Below are 24,161 nucleotides of genomic sequence, written 5' to 3'. Positions count from 1 at the left end.
GGTACTTTATTTTCTGTTTACTGTAAAATTAATTATTGTTGAATTATAAGTTTATTGTAATTTTATTTCCACTTTATGTCATACTTTAAAATGAGAAATAAGCGAGCAACGTTAACTCCGATCCAATCTTTATCTGGAGTAATCGGTGTTCCATTGGGAACTTTATTTTCTGTTTACCTTTTTATTTCAACGATAAGTATTGTTAAATTATACAAGTTTACTATGTAACTTTATTTCCACTTTAATTGTTACACTTTAAAGTGAGAGATAAGAGCAACGTTACTCCGATCCGATCTTTATCTTGGTGCTCTCTGGGATTCTGGGACTTGATCACCTTGGCCGTCATTAGCCCCACGGCGCTCGTTCCAATTTTTAATTGGGCTAGAGCGGGGAGAGCTGCGGCGAGCGTTCCGCGCGCGCGGAGCCGGCGGATTCGACATCAGCTGTCTGTCGTGGCCGCGCGCGCGTGACATTTCTTCGCTCGTCGCGTCATGTGCGAGGTGAAAGACGCGTTACCGACGTTGTGCGGTTACATCAATTCGTTGATAAACGTGAGTTTAACGCCCGAGCACCTGAAACTGGCCAAGTATAACGCCCCGGACGAAAACGCCGTAAGTATACCGCGTGATTATCGGTGATTCGAATGCGCTGAACCTAACCTAATCTATCCGACCGACGCGCGTCGGATCTGTCAAACGCGATCATATGTTTCGTGTACACGTGTGAGTATATGTGTATGTGTGTGTGTGTGTGTGTGCAGGCCGAGGCGCTGTGGAGCACGCTGCGCATTCTGAGCTGTCACGCCGCGAGGGAAAAACGAGGCGACATCGATTTCGGAAATTATGGTTCGTTTCCAAACCGATTTGCATCCTGATTGCGCACGTAGATCGTACCCCTAGATCCGCGTCCGTACGTTATACGTTTTAAGGAACATGCACGATTAACACAAAAGTCTTCGCGTCGCAATTGCTGTAATTAAGGAGTAAACAATTGCTCTTAATGCCGGCATTTAAGAAAGAAAAAGAGATAAGCAATCTATGTAATTAACTGCGTTGTAAATGCAGTACTTGAAAAAGAGTTTGTAATTTCTCGCACACGTGGAAAATTACTGCGCAAAAGAATATTGAATATATTTTTAATTAATTTTTGCGTTCGAATTTTTGTGTTATTTTTTTTTGTATAAAAAATTGTATAAAAGAGATTTTAACTTATATAAGATTATATTACGTGTACAATACTCCTTGAATTTTTATTATTTAATTATTTTAATTTTAATATTTTATTTCTATTAAAAATATATATATTTTTGTTTAAAAAAAGATATGTATTGATACAATACATTTTATTGCACGATATGCCGTCGATTTTGTACTTCCAGACGCGCCATCGGCGGTGAAGCTGCATCTCGCGTTCTTGCAATACCCGGTGATCGAGTTTTACAGTTTATCGCAAGACGGCGAACATAACAGGGACGCGTTGATAGCCTTAGCTTGGTTAATGGGAACACAGGATGTCCTCACTTCCGTCCTTCGAGCGAAATTAGCCGATAGCATTCTAGGTGCCGAATGCTCACACATAGATCCACCATCAGAAGTTAGTATCGAAATCATTTTTTTTTTTAATTTTTTAGATAGTATATCGCTCTTTTATGAGTGTTCATTTATAATTTCAATTGTTGTCGAGTTCAATTTTTTAAGTTTCAATAAAATTATTATTGTTGTTATGTTGTTAATGATTCGTTTTTATTAAGACTTAGACTTTTAACTATCATTATGAATGTATAACATACATATTCGTTTTTATATATGATTCTCGAATGAATTATCCATCGAACCATCAACCTTCTTTATGCTCTAGCTATTTTTTGTTTCCGATCGTTCCGTCCAGTCTCCGTCGTTAATTACCGTACCGCACGACGGGCCGTTATCAATGAACGCTCAGCTCGACAGTGTCCTGCACCTGAACGCCGCGGTAAATCTAAATCTGCGGGAGATCGACGAGCTGGCCCGCGAGCGGGCGAAATTGGTGTCCAAGGTGCACGCGGCGAGCCTCGGCGTGAGCGGTCTGCCGCATCTGAGCGTGTCCGAATTGGCGTTGACCAAACGCCTCGCAAGGTCGCGCGTCCTCGAGGACGGGGGAGGCGGCGGCGACGGTTCCGAGAAGGATCGGCGACAGCTGCGGGAGTTTCGCGAGGTCGGGATCCTGCTCGACGCGCGCGTCAAGTGGCTGCGGAAGCGGCACGTGTTCTTCGACTGGATGGTAAATCTTAAGGGTGAAGAGACATCAAACTCTCTTGGCGAAGAGCCGAATCGCGCGAATAACTCTCGAAGGGGCGTCAAACCCTTTTCGAGAACGCAAGGAGGCTCTTTCCTTTCCTCTTTCTATTTCGTGGAAAATAATAGCGAATTCGGTTGGACGCATTGTCAAAGCCGTTGATTTAATCTGAATGTAAACGTGAAATATTTCGAATGATAAAATACCCATTTTTTACTAAATAAAAATAAATTTATTATTAATTAGAGAACGCCAATATGGTGAAAGTAGAATTTGATGTTTAATAATAATATGCGCGTGAATCTTACAATTCTCAGCTTGTGCAAACTGCGCGCCGAATATCGTCTTGAAACGTACAGCTCTAATTGAATCCGGAATATGTTATATCACGATTAAATTGGCAGGCAATTTTATAATTTGATGCTAACGAGTATCTTTTAAACCCTGTAAGATAACTTACTGCGAAAAATTACCTCAACCAGGATAATGCAATTACACAATAAAGTGTATTGCGGATTTCACAGTTCATTGTTTATGCAATTTATATTAAAGCCATATATTTCCTCGTTTCTATATTTATATTAAACGTATATCTTTACTTTGATTTACGTACGATGACTTTAATGTGCACTGAGAGCGCCCAATCAAATTCGCTAAAAGTTCGCATCGCAATGAAGACGAGGAATCTGTTTTCATTTGGGTAGGATTTTTTTACTTCAGCGGCTCTGTTGAACACTACTATTTCATTATAAATATACCTCTCGGATATCACGATTGCAGACACTCGAAAAGCGTCCGTTAGTAGACGATAGCGATAAAGATTTTCTGCCAAGCTTTACGAGGGGGGGAAAGAGAGACGAAAAAATTTGACTCGTGTCAAATTGAAAGACGGAAAACAAGTTCCTCGTATTCATCGCGATGCAAATTTCTTTCATTTTTTCTCTAATGAAATAAAAGAAAACAATTACGTTATTCATCATTTATTTGACGCGAGAGGAAAAAAAACAATGTAAAGATATTTATTTTACTTCCATATTCGTAGAATTTGCGTCGATTCACAGAAAAGATTACATGCTATCAATTGAAGGATTAGCTGGCGAATGGTTTAACTCATATTTTATAATATTTTTTCAAAAACGAAAAAAATAAATTCTAAAGAAATTAACTGTTCATCACCTTAACTGTAAAATTTATTTTCTCCATTGTTACAAAATGTGGGTTAGCCTACTGTTGCAGCAAGCAATTGTCTCTCGCATAAAACGTATGTGTGTATGTACATACAACTGTAACTAAAGATCTCTTCCTGCAATTTTGTAATAATAAGAACAGAAAAAGAAAAATCGCTTGGATCACAAATTATGTAATAAACTCGATGCGAGTATATTTGCGGAATAAAATCATATAGCGAGCCGCAAGCGTTTCGAACGGCAACGTTAATTGCGGCACTTAACACTGCCAATAATATGCATTGCAGGCTACGGTGATGCAGGAGCACAGGAGATCCACGGAATCGAATCCGAGAGCGATCTGCGCGCGGGAACTCGCCGCGTTCTGCTCGCTGTTACGTCGCGTAATTAGGGACAAACTCCGAGGTCTTACGTCTCACGAGGAGACGCCGCCGGTGGACGGCCGTGGCGGTGGTCCCGGAAACACGGCCTTGAATTGCCCGTCCCGCGCGCACAGAAGCCAGTGTAACGACGCGGAGGCGCGCAGCTGGTTGGACGATTTGAACGGGCGCCAGGAAAGCGAGGAGGAAAATTTTCAACAAAACAACAAGCGACTGGCCGACGAGTTGACGGGAATGTTGCAGTTGATACCGTCTGTCGTTCACGTTTGACCGACACGCACCGTCGTGTCTTTCTTATATTATAGATGGATTTTATATTATATACATCGCGTAAAAAAGAATCATTTATTATTATACAGTAAACATATCATTATCTATTATCATTTCGATATAAAAAAAAAGTAAAAATTACATGCTACTATAAATTACTTATGTGTCCGACGAGTTTCGAATAGATGGATAAATGAATGAATGCAGTTTGCAATGATGCGAACATCTGATAGTGTGCAGAAAGAAGAACAGATCACACTTCCGTGGTGGTTTTTAGTTATATAAGCGGTTGCCAAAGCCGAGGCTGAGGGTCCCCACCGAATCCAACACTCCCCTGGGTACAGGCACTAGGGCGCCTTCTTCGAAGGTTTTCCACAACGTTAAAAAAAAAAGAGTGTGCAGAATGAGCAACTCGCGGAATGTCAGAATCTAAAATATCTTCGTTGTTTTTCATGCTAATGGTGAGAAAATATTCAAACAAACATTCACGTGAGAAAAGAAGATCCCCTCGTGGCTTTTCGCATTCATATAAATCAATATGACCGTAACAAGGATTCTCCTGAAAATCTTATAAAATCTTTCCCGACGTCAAATCGGGTATATCGGATATATTGGATAATCAATGTGCATTAAAAAATAATATAACGAAAACGTACGCGTTATACAAATATATACAAAAACACACGCGTTATAGAGTTTCCGTATATGCAATCAAAAATTTAAACTCGTTAATTGTTATCGCTTCGAAAACAACGGAAATATTTTATCTGGTCATTCACACTTTGTGTGCAACAATTACGTATGCGTCGTTAATAAAAGACAGAGAGCGCGCATCGACGGGGGGGGGGGGGAGGCAAGATGCAGCGAGTCGTTACGTCGTGACGACCACCGTCTGATCGACAACGCCGAACGACGAGATGAAGACGTTGAATATCGTGACGAGAAAGATGCCGATGACCGTCCAATTGTTGGCCTTGTTCGCCTTGCACATCTGCTCGTGCTCCTTGACGTCGTAGACGCTGTTCCATATGAGACCGATGCCGACGGCGATCTGCAGGAACAGGCTCATGCCGATCATGATGAGCGACGGGAAGAAGTACGGGTGCCGGCCGTCCGTCTGGAGAACGTAGCGCATCTGATTCGCGTTCGCGGACAGCAGTGCCAGGTCCATCATACCCTGGGCCAGGGTCTTCTTGTGCTGGTAGACGTTCACGTCCGGGGTGACGACCTGGACGGTCGGCGGAACGGGCGACGAGAAGACGGAGTTGAGAAAGCCCGTGGATCCCGCGGGGATCTCCGGTCCGTTCCTGCTCTCGAAGCTGATCGCCTGCGGCGCCGACGGCTTTTCCAGCATCCCCTCGTGCTCGTCTTCCGTTTCGGTGAGCAACGCGGGTCCTCGCGAATCCCCCTGCTCGGCCTCCTCCGGCGAGACGAAACCGGCGCGCAGACCGAAGGTCGGAGGGTACGGCACCTCTGCAGCTGTCAACGGCCTCGACACCTCGTCGTGGATCTCGTCCAGATACATTATCTCGTCGCCGTCGGCCTTGTTTTTTCCGTTCATTTCGGGGACGTCTGGTCGAAGAGATACCTATGGAACAGCGTGTAAGTTTTTTTTCATTTTACTCTCTCATCTCATTGCCCGAAAGAGCGCTTTTCTGTGTCCGAGAATGTCTTATTTTATCGGGAGTCCGCGAATAGACTCTCAAATTGAACGTACGTTTCATGCTTGTATCGCACTACCACATTTATTTCTGACATCTGTTGTCATTAATTATGACTGCGCGTGAGAGAGATTGCCACACGAACATTCCCTCGCATGTCTTTCAAGCTCAAGATATACAAGTATCCATTTAACGACCGTAAGATTTAGGCTGCATTCCATTTAACACTCGCAACGCTCGCGAGCAATATTATATATATATATATATATATATATATATATATATATATCTCGTTCTTGTTTCACATTTGATAAACAACAAAGATGAACAATGATTCCAAGAGCGTTGCGAGCGTTAAATGGAACGCCACCCTTAATGAAATATTTCACTTTTATTGCATATCGTTTTCTCTTTGTTTCATAATAATTTCTTTTCCTCTTTTAGCCAGCGCTCTTTACAATTACATTCCCTCGCTATTGCAATTAATTATACTCTGTAGCGAAGTCATGCGATTGCAGCCTCAATTAATCTTTTCTTCGCCGATTGCTCAACAAGTGTCCGCGGATTTAAAAAAAAAAACGTAATCCTGTATTACCACTTTATCGTATTGTATAGAACCTGTTGTTCTTTTACCTTTGAATATCACTCACTCACCGTCAATTGAATAGTGAACACACTGCAGGGGTCCTCCCTCCGTCTCTTCATACAAACGAACAATGGACTTTCGGACCGTCCGACTCGGCGTTCTCCGATCTACTACCACTAGTGGTCACGCTGCCGCGCGCTACCAAACTGATTCATCCGTTCTCAACGTCACACGATCGCCGCTACACAACGTCGCTATACCGAGAACGTATCATGGTCGCGCGCGCCGGTTTTCCCGGGGCCCCTGCTGCAGTTACCCGTGTCGCGCGTTTGCGGGAATACGTATATTTACAATCGTTACCGTAATTAAAGCTACGCACGCTCCGGTCCGGCCGGAGTAGCTATTAAAACAACTCACCGCGAATTCTCTCTCCTTTATCTCCTCCTGCAATCTCTCCGTAAGCTGTATAATGATCTCTTAGGCAAGATTATTATACGAGATAATTTACGGAACGATCGGGCGAGTTGTTCTTTTTTTTTTAACGCGTTAACCAGCGCGATCCTGAAGAGAAAGAAAGAGAACTTCCATGCATAAGCAATCCTTTTGATTATCAACGCCTGTCATTTTTGTTGTTATGTCAGTGTTAGATAATTTCAATTACGTGTTTCCATCATAATGTAAATAATACATTATACAGTATACATACACACATATATGCATTAAAGTCGTTTCTTCTCGATACAAAAAGAAAGGAACGAGCTAATGAAATCGAGTGAACTTTCAACGAGGCACACACTTGACACGTGTGATCGCCGCACCTCGCTGTTATCCTACCTTATGCAGTGGCGAATGTTTTGTCAGTAATATCCTATAGAAGGGAATCGGGCGAGCATTAGTACAACTGTCGCGTGGCACCGGCCATGTGTTTCCGACCGCGCGATTTAGAGAGACACGCTTCAAGGTCTTCTTCCGGCGCGAAACGGCGCGGCGAATGGAAGGGAGAATGGCAATGATCCAGGAAGGCACCAGCGCAGCACACATTCGCGATTCGCGGATTCGCCGCTATAAATACAAACATACGTACATACATCTCTGTCCTTCGTCACCTCCCGCCTTCGAGTCGCCCGCAATCGAGTACACGGCGCGGCGCGGCGATGGCGGCGTTCCTTCTTTTTTTATCGCAAAATACTTGCGTCGCGTGATAATGATATTCGTAACATTCATGCATGCATGTATGAGAACGCTTTGCATTTCCGCACTTTCGATCTACCAGACGCGATCTATATAAAACGTGTTTCGCGCGTCTTTCCCGCCGATCTAGAAATATACGCAATAATACGCAAATTCTCGAGAAGGCGTCATCAGTGGTTTTGCCCGCTCGCGGCTCTTTCCGCGTTACGTTTACGTGATGCGGACTCGCGCGCGCTCGCGCGCTAGTTCGAGCATTACCGAGAAGAGTTGAATATGGGCACGTAGGCTGACGGAAGCTCCGAAGTCATCGCGACCTTCCTCAAGCTTTGTTCTCGTAGTCCCATTTATTCCGAGGTAAATGGATCTAGAATCATTTTAATTCCACTTTGGAAAATCCTATCGTGCCTCTCGTTATTTCCGGCGAAATAATTAATAGTAGGATATATGATATCGCACTCTCTCTCTCTCTCTCTCTCTCTCTCTCTCTCTCTCTCTCTCTACTTCAAAAATGATTTAAAAAATTGAGCTTCCCAGACTTTCGGTAATTGACATGATAATGTTTATCTAGCTCAGTTGTATAAATAACTCGAAAATCGCGTTCTTTTTGAGTTGTTTGTCACGTTTGAAGCAAGAATGCGATATAATAATTACTACTTAATTTATACAAATGATACATGTATATTACTTGAATTACGCAATTTTATGATACCATAATTTTAAAAAAATAAAGTTACTACCACTCGCGTTAAAATAAGATCCTTCAATGGAAATACGAAGATATGTAGCGCTTAGATTTTACTTTTATTAAAAAAAGAGATGGTACCACTTGAGTTTTTTTTAATTTGGTATAAAAGTTTTTTCTTCTAGGTGCGCATTCCTGAGGCACACAAAAACGCCTTTTTTTTTATCTTTTTTGAGAAGGCAATTTTGTACTGTAATTATATTACCTAATGAACAACAATGACATCGATAATAATAAGTAGATATAGATATGCGGTCGCATTCGGTGACAACTGTAGCGAGCTCGAATATCGAATTATCATGTCGTCAGGGAAACCGGCGGCGTCGCGCGTACCAGAGTGGGAGGTGAGGTAATTCCGTGATCCAGGGGGGTGCATTCCTATGGTGGTGCTCAGGTATTTCCTCGGGACAGTCGCCCCGAAAAATGGAGAACGACGGCGGTGAACGGCAGCGGCGATCCTCGGATTCGAGCCTCTCCCGCCGGAAGACGTGCCTCGGGAAAGACGCGCCTCCGTCTCTCTCGATCGTTCATTAATAAATAATGAATCGGCGGTTACGTAAAACGGCGAGAACAAGTCAATTCATCCACTGCAAAGCGGTCGACCGGCGAGTGAAATATGGAATCGCGCGAACGTTGCGCTCGCTGTCGCGCTAAATCGATCGTCTGTAAGTGCGACGACCCCGGCGAGCGTTGCCGATCCGAGCTGCACGCCTTGGAGAAGCGGACGACCTTCTCTCCGAGCGGACACGCGCCCCAATGTACCAAGTTCCTCGGGATCGCCGAGGAAGACGAGCGGAGACATGGTAAAATAGTTTTCTTCTTCTTTTCTCTTGCGGGACCACCGAAGAGGATCCGAACCGTCTTTGGGGTCTTTGGAGTTTATTTGTATATCTATAACAAATAATTGCAATGCTTAGAGTTATTATATAATTAAATATATGTACATATATAATTATTTAATATAGATTAATAATTATTTAATTATTCTCTGTCACATAAACACTTTTATATAATTTATGATTCGCTCAACGTAATTCTAACATGAAAGAACCTTCAAGTCGCTCCAGAGATCGCCGCCTGCGTTGACAAGTTCGCCCTGGCGAAAAGGCTGCACGCGGAGAACCTGCAGCACCAGCCGCTTCCGGATCGGGTGGACGACTCCGTCTTCAGGAGGGGGTGCCGCGTCTGTTCGGCCGGCTGCGAACGGGAGGCGGTGAAGTGGCGGCAGGGTCGCGCGAGCCCCGGCGCGAGGGTGGAGAATGGGCTGTTCGGGCCCGCGCTCGGCTGCAAGAAGCCGGAGACGCGGATGGACCTGGCGATCTGCTGGGAGACGCCGTTGGACCCGGTGTACGAGCCGCGCCGGCCGACGCACATCGACGGCTCCGAGGGCGGCACGGCCCCGGCGATCTTCGCCATGATCCAGCACACGCCGGTGCCGAAGAATCGCGAGCTGCTGTCGCGCGGCGAGGGACGGGACAAGTGCGGCTGTTGCGCGCGGCAGGACGAGGCGGAGAAGGACACGGGCGGGAATCGATGCTGCTGCGAACATTCCTGCAACGGTGAGGAATAATGTGTGCACGAGGAAACGAAAGGCTTTGCTTAAAGGGCGAATTCGATCGTAATCGAGCGTTCTCCAGTAGTTTAGGACTTACAATTTATAGGATAAGGAGAACTTTCAACTGCGGTTAGCCGGTTCACTTAATACTCGCTATTTGAAAATTCATATCATTTGAATATTTCGCTCTTTCTGTCATCTTATCTATAATATAATTGAATTATAACTTTATACATATAAAACTAAATTATCAATATAAAATATTATCAATCATATATTAATCATAAATTAAACTACTATTATATCACTCAATCATTATTTGTCTATAAATAATTTCTATTTTTAATATAATATTGTTGCTAAATGCTGAATTTATTATTATTTGTATAAAACAATGCTGTTAATTACATTAAATATTCTTAATCATTTATAATTATATAATATTAATTGTATAAATTGAACTACTATTATATCAAATAACCGCTGAATATTTACAAATAAAAATATTTCTATTTTTAACATAATATTCTATAATTCACAATATATTATTTACATGTATTTTGTTATTTTCACGCGACACATACGGCCGCGTGATGTTCTAATATATAGGGATGCATTTTGCATGCCAGTCAAACAATATAAATTAAACAAGAATAACGGCTTCGATCTGTAGAACTTCGTGGCGAGCGGCGACGCGAGAAGCCGTCGAGGTCGAACTCCGTGCCGCGCATCACCGAGCGCAGGTGCGCGGCCTGCCGGGGCGGCAAAACGGAGGCGGAAACTGAGTTCGAGCGACGGAGGAGGGACCCGCGGTTGATCCGGTCCGCGGTGGGTCTCGCGCTCGGTATCGAGGAGAAGCGCCGGCCGACGACGATGACGACGACGACGATAACGAGGATCGGCGAGGGCGACGCGGCGCGCCGGAACGGCCTGCCGCCGGCGAAGATGACGGTGCCGCGGCCGAGGACGCCGTTCGCGCGGCGCGCCTACTGCATCGACAGCCTGGCGCCGCCGTTCAGCGTGGTGAGCGGCTGCCGGGACGCCGACTACCCCGAGCACTGGCGGCTCATGTCCGTGTACCAGCAGTCGTACAGGAACCCGCAGAAACGGAGGCCTCGCCGCTTCTGATCGGGCCCGCGCGCGGGGATGATCCCGGCAAAGAGGGTAACGCGATGCGAAGGCACCCTACTCGACCTGTGTTCACGGTGAAGTTAGATTAGAAACAGTTTTGTGTAGCGAACCTCCTTCGAGGTTTCTGCCGTCCGTTGAAGACCTAATGAGATTATTCCTGTGCCGAGCGATTATTATAATTGTTAATTGTTGCAATAGCGAGAAGAGTTTGATAACATTTCGTTGAAGTTTCGATCGTTAAATATTAATAAATGAGTAATTCTGTAGGCTGTTTTCCGTAGCTCAATAAAACGTTACCGTTGTATAATAATTAGTAGTAAAATACAGATAGAATTATTGAGAAGTTATTAAAAAAATGAATTATAAAAAAATGAACAAGCAATTAAGATTAAAAATGAAGGAAATAAAATAGAAAACAGAGACACAAAGTTCCTCGTACATTTCCACAACGTTCGCCGGCTCATTCCCTCCTCTTGACTTTTATGCTACTGATATTGACGGTCCCGGACGTTCCCGCGGTCGTCGACGAGTTCGGCTCGTGGGTATTCTCGTGCGTCGGCGTCTGCTCCGGGCGCGCGAGCACGACGTTCAGCAGATACGCCAGGAGATCGGGATACGGCAACAGGACGTACTGGAAGCCGGCGCGCGGCAACACGTGGACCTCGCAGTTCTCCACGGCGACGACGCTCGCGATCCAGCGCTCGTCCTCCATCAGCAGCGCCAGCTCGCCGAAGTACGCGCCGTTCTCCATGTGGCAGATCTGCGGAGACGCGCGAGTGATTGGGGATTCGTATATTAAGATCGAGACGCGATTTCTTAAGAAATCCTTCCCTTACAGAAATTCAATTTACCGAAAATTACTTGTATTTAAATCACCAGTACAATTAAATTATAATTTAATCCAGAAGGTATAGCGATTATTTATTTATTTTGTGTATTAAAAACACTGAGAACGACAGTGCTTTTAATATTCAAAATAAATGAAAAAGTTGATCATTATATCTTTCGATATTGAATTTTGGTGAGTTTGACGCAAAGATCGAGTCGAGCTTCGATAGTCGTATGCGACGATCGACAGCCCAATCCGAGAGGCGGATTCTTCGTCCTAAATCTTTTACCTCTCTCCTCACGATGTTGTAGACGGCCACGGTGCCGGAGGCGATAAAGTATAAGGCGTCGCCGCGTGTGCCGGCTTTGACCAGCGTGTCGTTCGACATGAAAATCTCGGAGCGCATGGCGCCGACTAACCGTGTCACCACCGCCTGCGGCAGGTACTTGAACAGCGCCACGTCGGTTATTAATCGGTGATAATTGTGCAGAAGAAGCTTCTAAAACGACAAAGGATCAATTCTGTAAGGAACATTCCAGCAAACGCAAATTATAACGGCAACATTGCAGTTGTAATCTGTATTTGCTGAGATATAATTTCAGAAAAATCTTATATTGTCTCATTTATCTCCTTTATGAAGGAAATTCTCACGCGCGACAGCGGAAAGATTTTCGCAAAATGATTTCCAGCCAGGATTTTGCGATATAATCATTGGCAGAAAACGTCGCATAAGAAGCTGGACTACTTAATACTTTTATATATTTCTCAGAAAATTTGTTTAAGACATCCACGTACTTCTCGCAAGTAGGGCGACACGTGGTTGATAATAATCTTTTCCCTCTCGATACCCTTTTTATTGCGGTAATTGTAGTAGGCCAGCAATCGTCGCTGCAAGGAATACGACAGCTCCTTGTACCTCATGTACTGTTGCAGCTGCTGGATTATTTTCAAATGCCTCTTGCGGGAGGAATGGAACGTTATCATTAGCAATGATAATCGCGCTGTACGACCGTTTCGAGAAGAAGAAAGACTCATTATCGATTAGTAACCACATTAGTTAATCCTGAGATAAAATAAATTCGCAGCAAGAGGGTATTACGGAAATTAAAATAAAAGAGAAATAATTTTAGAGATTTAAGATACATTAATTTCAGATCCATTATAGAAAAGTAGCTTAGAATCCCTCTGAAGATTATCTGAAAGAGATAAGAAATTTAGTCGAAATGGGACACAAAGATAAAAACAAATATTTCAGATCTCGTTCCTGTATTCAGTATTTTAAATTAGTATTTAAATTGATATAATTTAATTTTTTATCGTTTAAATTAATAATTAATTTTAAAAAAATTTAATGCGATGGACGTATATATACCCAGCAGATAAATAAATCCAAGCACTCCAAGGACAGAGAGAATTAGATTATAAATAATATCCTCTGGAGTGCTGACGTTCAAATAATGCGTGGATCCGACTAGGGCGATAATAGCTCTGTTAACACACGTTAGATAGACCGCAAGCTTCGTCCTTCTTTCCGTCATGTAAGACGATCGAATCCACGATCTACAAATTTTTCGTTCTTTCGTTACACTTTTGATACTCAATTGGGATCTCGCGTATTTTATCTAATTATCACAGGAGGGAAAACGTCCCTTCGGTATATTAAATGTGTTATATAAACAACAGAAACAATTTTTTAAAAAACCAGAAACTAACATTAACGAAAATGATAAAATAAAAGAAGAAGAGAATGAAACGAGAAAAAATAAAAACGGAAAAAAATATATAAAAAAGGTTATATATATATTTTTTAATAAAAATATTTTTTCACTGATATAGATAAGTGATTGAATTTAAATTTTCCATTTGAGGCACAAAGGCGATTCTATAGTTCACTAACGCGTCATTCTCCCCGACTATCTTGGCGACCGCCAGCGGCAAATAATACTCCAGACATGCGGCCCAGTGCACGCATACGACGATGATGACGCTAATCTCCGCTCCCTTTTTCAGATGGAAATCAATTCGGTAAACCTGAAATTTTCATGTTTAACGTTTAAGTGAGTAGGACGGTCGACTCCGTCGCGCGGTGAGAAGTCAAGGGGGAACACGAATCCTGACTGAATAGAGTCTGCGTGAGTAAATGATGACGGTTCGTATCCACAGTATCTTCAGCAGGTTCAACGACGCCAGATACCACAGCGACTCGAAGAGCAGGATGAGGAACTCCAACGGCAGCACCGGTAACACGTTCGGGACGAAGAAACCCCGCAGATACTTGCTACAAGATGATCGTCGTAAAAATCACTGAAAAACTCGCTTTTCCTGCAGGCTAATTCTTAAATCCGCATTTAAAAAAAAAAGGAAACAAAAGACTCGCGTAAAACTATAAGAGATTTCGTAACGAGTGATAAATTAAAAAATAGACAAATTCATATACCTAATTAAATTATGGGAGAGTCTTCCAACTTGTGATTTCTATAATTAAAACTAATTTGGAACAAATTGCGATACCTATATAATTTCCATTCTTTTAAATATGGATTTAAGACACTTTGGAAAGTGTAAGTTTTTAGAGTAGACCGAGCTTAATGAGTACAGAGCTATAAGTGTGTTTCATTTCCCACCTCGCGACGACCTTCGGGTCCAGAACTATCAGCTGCATATGACAATCGTAATAGCCGGTGAAGAACCAGATCGCGATGTCGCATATGAACACGGCGTCGATCGCGTGGTTGATGACGTACCACTTCTCGAGCTTGTCGAAATAAAATGCGAGGAAGACCGGAGTTGCGAGCAGAGCCGCGATGATGAACAGCGTCATCGCAGACTCCCAAAATATTCTATACGTTGAAGAAACTTTCGGTTCGATTTCGCTTTCGCTCTCGAGATGGAGGAGAACAGACGACAAATTTTGTATATTTACAACTTCCGCTTTTTACGGGAAGAAAGTCGCGGCTGACCTGAAGGTGCTGAACGGATGGATCATGTGGGGATGAGACTTGAGGTGTCGACTGATCTCGTAGTCGATCGCCTGGGTGCTCTTCAGGTAGTAACGCGTGAACGGATGCTTCCGCGACACTATCCGCGTGCTGAGAAACCAGCGTCGCAGCCTCGACCACGGAGAGCTTCCGGGGATCATACTCATCAGTGGATCCTCCTTCGGCGGCACCTCGCAAACGTGCTCCATGCGCGGTTCATTCTGCGTATTTGTTTGCTTTAGAATTTAATTATCAAATAAAATAGAAAGGAAAGGCTAATAAGAGTTTTGGCGCGGTAAGTAAGACGCAGTGGAATGTTGTATTAAAGGTCTTTATTAAATACTTGTCTAATCCATATTTTAATGTCCAACATGGATTAGACAAGTATTTAATAAAGATCTTTAATACAACATTCCAAGACACTGTATGCGCCTTCCTTACCGCGCCAAAAACTCTCGTTAGCCTTTTGTTTCTATTTTATTTGACAATTTCGAGAGTTCGTTAATATTATTTAATTATCATTTTTATTTTATGAATAGATAATAGAAGGGTATATACTCTAACTTGGAAGTTTCGTTGAATTTACCCTGTATATTCACCGAATATTGTTGCAAAAAATGCTGAAGGATTATGTTGCATTAAAATATTCTTTTTTTTATTCTATATAAAAATATATAAATCCATACAATTTTTTTGTAATTATCGTATTTTTTAATTATGTAACAAGTCTTTAAAGACACGATACATGTAATACATTATATCAGAAGAGAAGAAAAAATTGCGTATAAAATCACCTCGCTTTAAATAACACTTAAAAATATTTATGCCTTCGTAAATTTATTTTTTCTTGTAAGACAATCAGGTGGGAAGTTAAGCGAGAGTTGCGTGTACACGTCTTCCGAGCCTTGATAACTCTTTGATATTAAAAACCGCATGTTCCGGCTCCGATTAAAAACCGCAATCTCGTTTAACTTTCCACCTGATTGTCTTACAGGAAAAAAATAAATTTACAAAGGCATACATATATATTTAAGTGTTATTTAAAGTAAAGTGATTTTATATACAATTTTCTTCTTTTCTGATATAATGTATTTATGTATCGTGTCTTTAAAGACTTGTTTTATAATTAAAAAATACGATAAGTACAAAGGAATTGTATGGATTTTCTATTTGTGAAAAAAAACGATAAATTTACGCATAAACGCGAATTTATTAAATGCAATTTAAAATAATGCTAATTAATTGTAATGTATTATGTGCATATATTTTTTCCTAAAACCTTTGTAAAGCTAACTTGAATACTTAGATAAGTTTCTCGCTAAATCGTACGATTAAATGTCATTATTGTCATTAAGTGAATATCAAATCAAAATAGAATTCTGTCTTCTTGTCGTCTCTCCTGGATGATGATACGCATACCTGGATAATCGGTGCCTTTGTGACAGGCACAAAAGCCATTAAATCCATCATGCCGCTTTTCTTAATACGACCTCTGAAAAAATAAATTCTCTATAGTCTCTTTCCATCTACGTGTCTTTTGTCATTCTCTTGGAATGTCTCGTATTTTATTTTATTTTTTACAGTCACTCGCTACTTCCTGTTAATTAAGAAGGAAAGAGGGAATTAATATTTAAACATTACATGACAAGAGTTAACAATTTAAAAACTAAGAAACAACAACTGAAATAACAAATCAGAAACACAAGTACAACGTTTGTTTTTACATATAATTATTTATTCACGGCTACATTTTGTACGATCACAAGATCGTCGATTATCTGAACGAATCGTGTTCACCGCCTTCAGCAGGATCCTCTTGAAGTCCTCCGAGTCAAAGCTGTGTATCAGATGCACATTCGGCTTGTTCGACAGCAGATGATCGAGGACAACCTGGCCCCGGGTCCTGTTGCCGCCCAGCTCGATGTCCGCGTGCCACGCGACAACGTTCCTGGCCATACGCGGCACCAGCACGATTCCGGCCAGGAAAGCGTCGCACATGGTGTAATAGGGGAAGAACTTCTTCCCTTGCGCGCGCCTGCTGTCCTCGATCGCGTTCATCATGTGCACGCAGGGCTTGTCTATCTTGCCCAGCACATCCCTCCGCCACTCCTGGCGAAAAGAAATTCGTTTATCGACTCGAGTCGAACGATTGATCGCCTGCAGCGACGATGCAATATACATTTCACGGTGACTCCTTCGGTAATTCTTCAATAATTATCGAAATAAAATTGTACGCACGTGTGTAATTCTGGTCTCTAAGCAGGACTCCCACGGTAACAGCCACAGAGGCCTCTTGATGCTGTTGAGCATGATGTGCACGCTCTCCGGGTCCGCGTAGAAGTTAAATTCCGCCTGCGGAGTTATGTTACCCTGCGCTTTGAATACAATTACGGAAATTCAGACGATTTGAAAAACGAAAAACGACAAACGCTTATAATTGTTGTTATATATATATTAATTACAGACGCCTACTTGTTATTGTAGTCTACACAATTTTGTTCACCCAATGGAATGCATATGAAGTGCACGGCTTTTTCTGTCCTGTACTGATTAGAGACGCCTAGCTCTCGAGGCTTATCTGTTATACGATCTGTTTACGAGCCTTGTAATCTAGCAAACCGCAATTATATCTAATGTTTTCGTTGCAAATACCACGAGCGCGCTTTTTCCTACTTTAAATAATGCAATTACAGAAATGTGATTTTTTTTATACGTCCCACATTCTATTGTGACGATCTGATTAACAATAATGCAAACTCGAATCTTATTTAACTTTACGTAGCTTGGGAGTTTACCGATAAAATTTACGGCGAGATTGTAAGCTAATTGGATTAACGCGAATAATTTCATATGTTATTACCAGTGGAATTTCCACCCATCACGAAAAGCTCCTTCACGTTGTCGGCAAACTCTGAATACAGTTTTATAGCCAACGCTATGTTCGTCAGGGGACCCAAGCAGACCACGGAGACATTACCTTTTAATTATAGAACAATTGTTGTTAAGTTAATACATTATATTATGTAATATAATTGTAGCGGAGAGAAGATCGTATTACCTGGATCCTCCGACGTGATCCTGTGCAAGGCGCACACGGCATGCTCCTCTTGCAGTTTACTCGTGTCCGGAACGTCGGCGAACGCGTCCCCGAATCCGTCAGTACCGTGATAGTTCTCCGATGCCGCTTCCTTGGCATTCGGAGTGTCCAACAGAGGCGAGTACGCTCCTCGATAAACAGGTATCTGCAGAAACGGATTTTTATGTTGCGCTTTTAAGGCTTTAAGGCTCTTTAAGACTGCAGGAATTATTTTCAGATTTGTATTTCAGCAAAATTTTTAGACCTTTCAACAAAATCGTTCTTTCCGTGTAGTAATTTTACGTTATAAGTAATTAATTGATCACTGCTATAAAATTATTAATAATTTAATAATATATAAAAAGATACATATGTTAGTTATTATTTAAAAAAAGTAGAAATTCTGATGATATACAGAGCGTAACTTAAATACCACCCACTAATTACATGGCGTTGTTACTTATAAAAAAGTCGAAAAGTTCTGAAAGATTTTTTTTTCTATAATGCTCCATGAAGCGATCACTAATGTAATAATTATCTGCTTCATTGAGCATTGTAGAAAAAAACGGTTTAGTATTTTTCAATTCAATTTTTTATAAAAAATAGCGTTATCCAGAGAGAAATAATCGGTTGAATCTATAGACGTCGATTCGACTTCCACGGATGCAACTAACTATATAGATCTCTATATATAGATCGATTATTTCTTCCCGGATATATGATTAGCGTATTTATTATATTTTTATATGTGATATGTCAGCGCTATTTAAGAACTATTTTTGTCCTTAATAGAGAGATTTTTGTATTCATAAAGTAGTAATTATTGCAGTAGCGATCGCTTTATTTAGCACTGTAGAAAAAAAAATAATTCAGGATTTTTCAACTCAGTTTCTTTTGGAATAATATTCTATAATTAGTGGGTACTATTTAAAATATACATTTTGCATATAATTAAATTCATCATATAAAATAATCGAATTTTCTTTCTCGGAAAGGGTGTAGATGAATGATAACAATTACTTACGTCCGTGCAGTCGCACACATGCAGAGTTCTGAACACGTTTCTCACGACATTGTCGACTTTGGTGTTGCCATTAACACATGTGATAGCCTTAATATTGAGACTCTTGTCCGTGTGACCGGCCAAGAGAATGATCAGGGCCAGAGCGTCGTCGATGCCGGCGTCGCAGTCCACGATGATGCTCCTCGGGGTCACCACCTTCCCCATATCTATCTCAGATTTTGCCGCCGACAGCATTTTTTTTACAGCGACAAAAACGCACGTGAGGAACGTCGAACTTCCGACGAAAAACGCGGTTATCAGATTGCGAGTGTAATTCGCACGGTCGGCAGACGTACTCCCGTATTTATAGACGTGGACTGATAAGAAGCGTGCCGCTGATAAACGCGTCTTGTTTGTCGCCGACGAAGATGAAGGTCGTGCAGTTTCGTTAGCGAAATATATCAGATACGATTATCGGCGACGCGCTACACGTGTTATCACGACAGGCCAGGGAAAGTCTAAGAGGCTTTCTACAATAAGCCGTTAGTCACTACTCATATAATACTAACTAAGACTTGACCAATCGTAGTCGAATATTTTTCTTACATTCAACTGTGATTGGTCAATTCTTACGATTTACGGCTTACGATCTGACGTATTGTAGACAGCCCCTAACGGGAAATCTCGGATAATCGTTTCTGTGGCTTGGAGATCTTGGAATCATTCTGACTTTAAAGAATTTTCTGATTTACTTGAATTGGAAAAACGAAAAAGAAACGAAATTCATTTAATAATTTTTGTTGCAAGTGTAAAAGGTATTTAATTGTAAAATCTTGACGTGTGAGAATTCAAGTCTGGGATTTTAATTTCGTATGTTAAATAAAGTAGATATATATTTATCTCTTTCTGATGTGTGATTATCTCTCGAATTGGTATATTTGATTTAAATACGAGAATTCGTAGAGAAGAATTATGAGTAGCCAGTGGATATTAGTTCAAAAGAACTTTCTTTCTCTCAGAAATTCAAAGTGTATATATATATAATCGCAACTGGCGTACTAATTAAAAAAATATAAATTTCGCGCCTTTGAACTTTTTTGCAATTCAAGACGTGAAAGCAGAATCCTCGATTCGAGGATGAATACGGTATAATAGATATCGAAAATTATTGAAATAACAGATGCAACATTATTATTAATATAATATATTAATAATAATGTATATATTAAAAATTTATAAAAATTAATTATTATTGTATTAATATAATGCAATGGTATGATATATTAATACATATATTAAATTAATGTTACATACACACACACACACACACACAGATAAAATTTTTATATAAAAATATAATTATTTATGGATATTTTATAATATATACATATATATAGATATGTTATTTCATTTAAGATATATATTAATAATATAGGATATATAAATATAATATATTAAATATATAATACTATTGTTTATAATTATTTATATAATTATATATATATGAATATTATTAATATTTAATATATATATATATACATATATATATATGTATATATTAAATCATATATCATATATATCAATTAATTAGTTACAATATTAATTATATAAAATTGTTCACGTTATAATTTATAATTATAAAATTTACATCAATACTATTAATATATCAAGCACGATATTATTATTTATTATCGTTATTTAATATTTTTCAACGTTTTTTTCTAACCTCGTCAAAACAGGAGCCGGGGAAGAGTCTCTTTAATCTCGATCAATTATTGCGTCAATTATCGCGTAACGCGTCGAAGAGAATTTCCAAGAATAAAATACAAGATAATATTCGGACAAAATCGACGAAAAGTACTGCAGCTTGAATTGCAGCTTAAAATTGCAAACGATTAATTAATTGCCGCGTTATTTCTTTCACGTGATTTGGATGTTTTTTCAAGTAGACGGAGTAGACGACAAGACGACCTCTGCATTCATTCATGAATTACATTTAAATCTAACCTAACATAACCTAATTCAGTCGGTGTAAATCCAGCCCAGGTGAGCTGTGACGAGAGAGGTTCGACAGCTCTGTTTTTGCCAGAGAAAAGTGATCTTTTGTAAGAAAAATTGAGATCACTGCCCGACAGTTAAAGTATTTTCGTAAAGAAAACATGGCCGTGGTGGTGGAAACTACGATAGGAGACTTCACGGTGGACCTGTACACCGAGGAGCGTCCTCAAAGTAAGTATACACACGGTGCATATGTGTCACTCTACGATGATGCAAAAGATGTTTTCTCGCACAGTTGCGTGTCATTGGAAATTACGAATTAAGCACGGTGTTTATAAAATTGCATATTTAACGTCGATATAAAAAAAAATGAGTTAACCATGAAATTTGTGAGATAAACATTTGACATACATGTTGCGCACCACGTGTGACTTTACATCTCATTTATCTCTGCATCTCGTCGATATAAAAGAAATGATTTAAGCACGCAAAATTTGCGAGATAAATATTTGAGATATATATGCTGCACACCACATGTGAATTTACATCTCATTTATATATCTCTGCATTTCGATTATCTAGATTTATTCTCGGAACTTTTTGTATTTTCTGTGTTTTTCATCTTTCCCCTTTTTTTTTTGTGCCGTCCAGTTGCACGTCTATTTCGTTTTAAAGTATAACAGTCCAGCAGATAGAGAACAGATTTTCTCTTTGCGTCTGCATCACTTACATGATTAAACTTATTCCAGCCACGCGGAACTTCCTGAAGCTGTGCAAGCTCAAGTACTACAACTGGAACCTGTTCCACTCGGTGCAGACCAACTTCATCGCGCAGACCGGCGACCCCACCGGCACCGGGAAGGGCGGCGAGAGCGTGTATGGGATCGTGCTGGGCGAGAGGGCCCGCTACTACGAGGCCGAGCAGATGCCGAAGATCCGGCACAGCCGCGTGGGCCTGCTGTCCATGGTGAACTGCGGCGACAACATGCTCGGCTCGCAGTTCTTCATCACCCTGGGCGCGGATCTGCAGTCCCTGGACGGCGAGCACTGCGTGTTCGGCGAGATAACGGAGGGCCTGGAGGTGATACTCAAGTTCAACGAGACCATCTGCGACGGGGATCAGCGGCCGTATCAGGACATAAGGATATCCCACACTGTCATCCTGGAGGATCCGTTCGACGATCCCGTGGGATTCGTCGTGCCCGACAGAAGCCCGGAACCTACAAAGGAGGCTCTAATGGTGCGCCATCGTTAGAAAATGAATCGAGCTCGCGTCGTCCGATTCTTTTTGATTCATTGATAACGCTTGCTTCACACGAAAAAGACTTAGCCATAAGTATAAAGCACCCCCACAAAATTGACGTAAACACGTTCTATCTTTAACGAAGAATAAATTAAAAAAATTTTTATTGAAGAATAATATTTACTCTTGTAACAATTTTAATATTTGGTCCTTTGGCTTTTATTGCCGCAATAAATTGAAGGTGCTCTTATATATTTATGGTCAAGACTGTATTTTCACCGTCTGTCTATTATTTGGGTAAATAAGTTTACAAACGTATTTTCTTCCGCGCCTTTTTACCTTATTTAATTGATTAATTTACTTATTGTAAATTTAAGAGATTCGTATTTAAAATTATCTTCGTCCTTTTATTCGTGTTTAGAGCGACCGAATCGGAGCGGATGAAGCAATCGACGATACTGGCGGCATGACCACGGAAGAGATTACGGAATTGCAGAAGAACAAGGAAGCGAAGGCGCGAGCCACGATATTGGAGATCGTGGGTGACATACCGGACGCGGATATCGCCCCGCCGGAAAACGTCTTGTTCGTCTGCAAGTTAAACCCGGTCACGAACGACGACGATCTCGAGATTATCTTCAGTCGTTTCGGAAAAATTGTTGGGTACGTAAACCATTTATTCTTACAATATTCCACGTTATGCTTTCGTAATTATGTATCATATAATCCCCGTTGTCAATTAATTTTCTCTCATTTTATTCGATGTATCTCAATTTATTATGGTATTTATGTTATGTGTTCATTAAATCTTATTCTCCCGTCGACTTTGCAGCTGCGAAGTTATAAGGGATCACCAGACGGGCGACTCCCTGCAGTACGCGTTCATCGAGTTCGCCGATCGCAAGAGCTGCGAGGACGCGTATTTCAAGATGGACAACGTGCTGATCGACGACCGCAGGATACACGTGGACTTCTCGCAGTCGGTCGCGAAGATGCGTTGGCGCGGCAAGGGGAAGGGTATCCGGTACTTCGACGACGAGGACGATAAGCAAACGAGGAGACGCGAGGAGGGTCACTCGAGGAAGCCCGAGGTGTCGCGCGGCGAACGGGATCACGACGGCGGTAAACACAGCAGAGAGGAGGGAAGGAGACGGGAGAGCGACAAGGATCGCGGCAGTGCCGAGCACAGGAAGCACGAGCGCCTCCGAAGGGAGGACAGGGACGCCAGGGACAGGAGGAAGGAGGACGGGCCGCACGAGGATCATCACGAGAGGAGCAAGTACGACGGCGAGCGAAGGGACAGGAGAAGAAGGGAGGAGCGACGGGATAGAGACGGGATGGGAGGCGATCGGAGGAGGGGTCACAGCGAGGAGAGATCGGAGAGGAGAAACAGGCGGGACGAGAACGGCGACCGGAGAAGAGATCACAGCGAGGAGAGGTCCGAGAGGAGAGGTAGGAGGGACGAGCACGACGACAGCCGGGAGCGTCGGCATCGCGACAACGGGAGGAAGAGGCCCACGGGGGACGAGGATGACACGAGGCACAGGGACAGGTCGCACAAGCACAAGAGAAAACGGTGAAACATAGAAATGGGAGGTGGGCTGGAGAAGCTCTGGAATTGTGAACTATATCTGTCAGGCCGGTCCGTTCTTATATTTGAAAGCTTAGGTACAATCTGAAGATGTAAACCAGTCGCAGAATCTTTTATTAGCATGTCTCATCTTAAATTATTCAAGACGGTCTTGAAATAAGAACAGAAATAAGAACAGATGGAGGGTCTCCTGTATTATGACGTCGAAGTGAATAAATGCACAGTTTACAAGAGGGGCTGTAATTCAAACGTTTCTTTTTTTTTTACATCGAGTAAAACTGCCGGCAATCTTTCGAGTACAAAACATTTAGAGAGAGAGAGAGAGAGAGAAAAGGCGCTTTCCTTCGAAGGGGCGATTTTTTCGTAGAAAGGCCGAAAGCGGGAAGCTCTACGTAAGATTCTACAGCTACTGGGAGCGCGGTTAGGCACGGTAAAGCTGCTGTCGAAAAACCACGGGGGGGGGGGG

General features: G+C 41.7%; 6 protein-coding genes across 6 annotated transcripts; 3 read left to right on the top strand and 3 right to left on the bottom strand.

Annotated features, from left to right (window-relative positions):
* Window positions 1-435: 435 nt before the first annotated feature.
* Window positions 436-4,242, top strand: LOC105454422. The gene is made up of 5 exons (XM_011697017.1): window positions 436-611; window positions 761-845; window positions 1,379-1,593; window positions 1,888-2,259; window positions 3,749-4,242. Exons 1-5 carry the CDS (start codon window positions 492-494, stop codon window positions 4,109-4,111), a joined length of 1,155 nt encoding a protein of 384 aa, XP_011695319.1. The 5' UTR covers window positions 436-491; the 3' UTR covers window positions 4,112-4,242.
* LOC105454423 lies at window positions 4,173-6,577 on the bottom strand. The gene is made up of 2 exons (XM_011697018.1): window positions 6,427-6,577; window positions 4,173-5,699 (listed from the first exon to the last, which is right to left on the bottom strand). Exons 1-2 carry the CDS (start codon window positions 6,475-6,477, stop codon window positions 4,983-4,985), a joined length of 768 nt encoding a protein of 255 aa, XP_011695320.1. The 5' UTR covers window positions 6,478-6,577; the 3' UTR covers window positions 4,173-4,982.
* Window positions 6,578-8,907: 2,330 nt separating this feature from the next.
* On the top strand, window positions 8,908-10,974 carry LOC105454531. The gene is made up of 3 exons (XM_011697204.1): window positions 8,908-9,094; window positions 9,359-9,850; window positions 10,520-10,974. Exons 1-3 carry the CDS (start codon window positions 8,908-8,910, stop codon window positions 10,972-10,974), a joined length of 1,134 nt encoding a protein of 377 aa, XP_011695506.1.
* A 463-nt stretch (window positions 10,975-11,437) lies between these two features.
* Window positions 11,438-16,445, bottom strand: LOC105454530 (potassium/sodium hyperpolarization-activated cyclic nucleotide-gated channel 2-like). The gene is made up of 9 exons (XM_011697203.1): window positions 16,204-16,445; window positions 14,767-15,005; window positions 14,431-14,646; window positions 13,925-14,084; window positions 13,704-13,837; window positions 13,179-13,366; window positions 12,602-12,807; window positions 12,096-12,305; window positions 11,438-11,737 (listed from the first exon to the last, which is right to left on the bottom strand). The coding sequence occupies exons 1-9, from the start codon at window positions 16,252-16,254 to the stop codon at window positions 11,438-11,440; spliced, it is 1,704 nt and encodes a 567-aa protein (XP_011695505.1). The 5' UTR covers window positions 16,255-16,445.
* Window positions 16,446-16,497: 52 nt separating this feature from the next.
* Window positions 16,498-19,422, bottom strand: LOC105454420 (inosine-uridine preferring nucleoside hydrolase-like). The gene is made up of 5 exons (XM_011697015.1): window positions 18,885-19,422; window positions 17,843-18,026; window positions 17,645-17,761; window positions 17,023-17,159; window positions 16,498-16,893 (listed from the first exon to the last, which is right to left on the bottom strand). The coding sequence occupies exons 1-5, from the start codon at window positions 19,116-19,118 to the stop codon at window positions 16,519-16,521; spliced, it is 1,047 nt and encodes a 348-aa protein (XP_011695317.1). The 5' UTR covers window positions 19,119-19,422; the 3' UTR covers window positions 16,498-16,518.
* A 1,506-nt stretch (window positions 19,423-20,928) lies between these two features.
* LOC105454419 (peptidyl-prolyl cis-trans isomerase-like 4) lies at window positions 20,929-23,928 on the top strand. The gene is made up of 4 exons (XM_011697014.1): window positions 20,929-21,092; window positions 21,611-22,101; window positions 22,526-22,767; window positions 22,937-23,928. Exons 1-4 carry the CDS (start codon window positions 21,023-21,025, stop codon window positions 23,682-23,684), a joined length of 1,551 nt encoding a protein of 516 aa, XP_011695316.1. The 5' UTR covers window positions 20,929-21,022; the 3' UTR covers window positions 23,685-23,928.
* Window positions 23,929-24,161: the final 233 nt, after the last annotated feature.

This window comes from Wasmannia auropunctata, unplaced genomic scaffold, assembly GCF_000956235.1.
Source record: "Wasmannia auropunctata unplaced genomic scaffold, wasmannia.A_1.0 LD335985.1, whole genome shotgun sequence".
NCBI lineage: Eukaryota > Metazoa > Arthropoda > Insecta > Hymenoptera > Formicidae > Wasmannia > Wasmannia auropunctata.
This window is presented reverse-complemented; position numbering and strand designations above follow the sequence as displayed.

Bases quoted from the DNA above. Each gene is read 5' to 3' on its own strand.
- LOC105454419 (XM_011697014.1), top strand. From the start codon at position 21,023: ATGGCCGTGGTGGTGGAAACTACGATAGGAGACTTCACGGTGGACCTG. The intron at 22,102-22,525 runs GTGCGCCATCGT...ATTCGTGTTTAG, and splicing joins CTACAAAGGAGGCTCTAATG to AGCGACCGAATCGGAGCGGA. The intron at 22,768-22,936 runs GTACGTAAACCA...TCGACTTTGCAG, and splicing joins CGTTTCGGAAAAATTGTTGG to CTGCGAAGTTATAAGGGATC.
- LOC105454420 (XM_011697015.1), bottom strand. From the start codon at position 19,118: ATGCTGTCGGCGGCAAAATCTGAGATAGATATGGGGAAGGTGGTGACC. The intron at 17,762-17,842 runs GTAATACGATCT...TATAATTAAAAG, and splicing joins GATCACGTCGGAGGATCCAG to GTAATGTCTCCGTGGTCTGC. The intron at 16,894-17,022 runs GTGCGTACAATT...TCTTTTCGCCAG, and splicing joins TAGAGACCAGAATTACACAC to GAGTGGCGGAGGGATGTGCT.
- LOC105454530 (XM_011697203.1), bottom strand. From the start codon at position 16,254: ATGATGGATTTAATGGCTTTTGTGCCTGTCACAAAGGCACCGATTATC. The intron at 13,367-13,703 runs GTTAGTGAACTA...AAAAATTTGTAG, and splicing joins ATAGTCGGGGAGAATGACGC to ATCGTGGATTCGATCGTCTT. The intron at 12,808-13,178 runs GTATATATACGT...ACGGTCGTACAG, and splicing joins TGGATTTATTTATCTGCTGG to CGCGATTATCATTGCTAATG.
- LOC105454422 (XM_011697017.1), top strand. From the start codon at position 492: ATGTGCGAGGTGAAAGACGCGTTACCGACGTTGTGCGGTTACATCAAT. The intron at 1,594-1,887 runs GTTAGTATCGAA...CGTTCCGTCCAG, and splicing joins ACATAGATCCACCATCAGAA to TCTCCGTCGTTAATTACCGT. The intron at 2,260-3,748 runs GTAAATCTTAAG...TATGCATTGCAG, and splicing joins ACGTGTTCTTCGACTGGATG to GCTACGGTGATGCAGGAGCA.
- LOC105454531 (XM_011697204.1), top strand. From the start codon at position 8,908: ATGGAATCGCGCGAACGTTGCGCTCGCTGTCGCGCTAAATCGATCGTC. The intron at 9,095-9,358 runs GTAAAATAGTTT...AAGTCGCTCCAG, and splicing joins GGAAGACGAGCGGAGACATG to AGATCGCCGCCTGCGTTGAC. The intron at 9,851-10,519 runs GTGAGGAATAAT...TTCGATCTGTAG, and splicing joins CTGCGAACATTCCTGCAACG to AACTTCGTGGCGAGCGGCGA.
- LOC105454423 (XM_011697018.1), bottom strand. From the start codon at position 6,477: ATGAAGAGACGGAGGGAGGACCCCTGCAGTGTGTTCACTATTCAATTG. The intron at 5,700-6,426 runs GTGAGTGAGTGA...GCTGTTCCATAG, and splicing joins TGTTCACTATTCAATTGACG to GTATCTCTTCGACCAGACGT.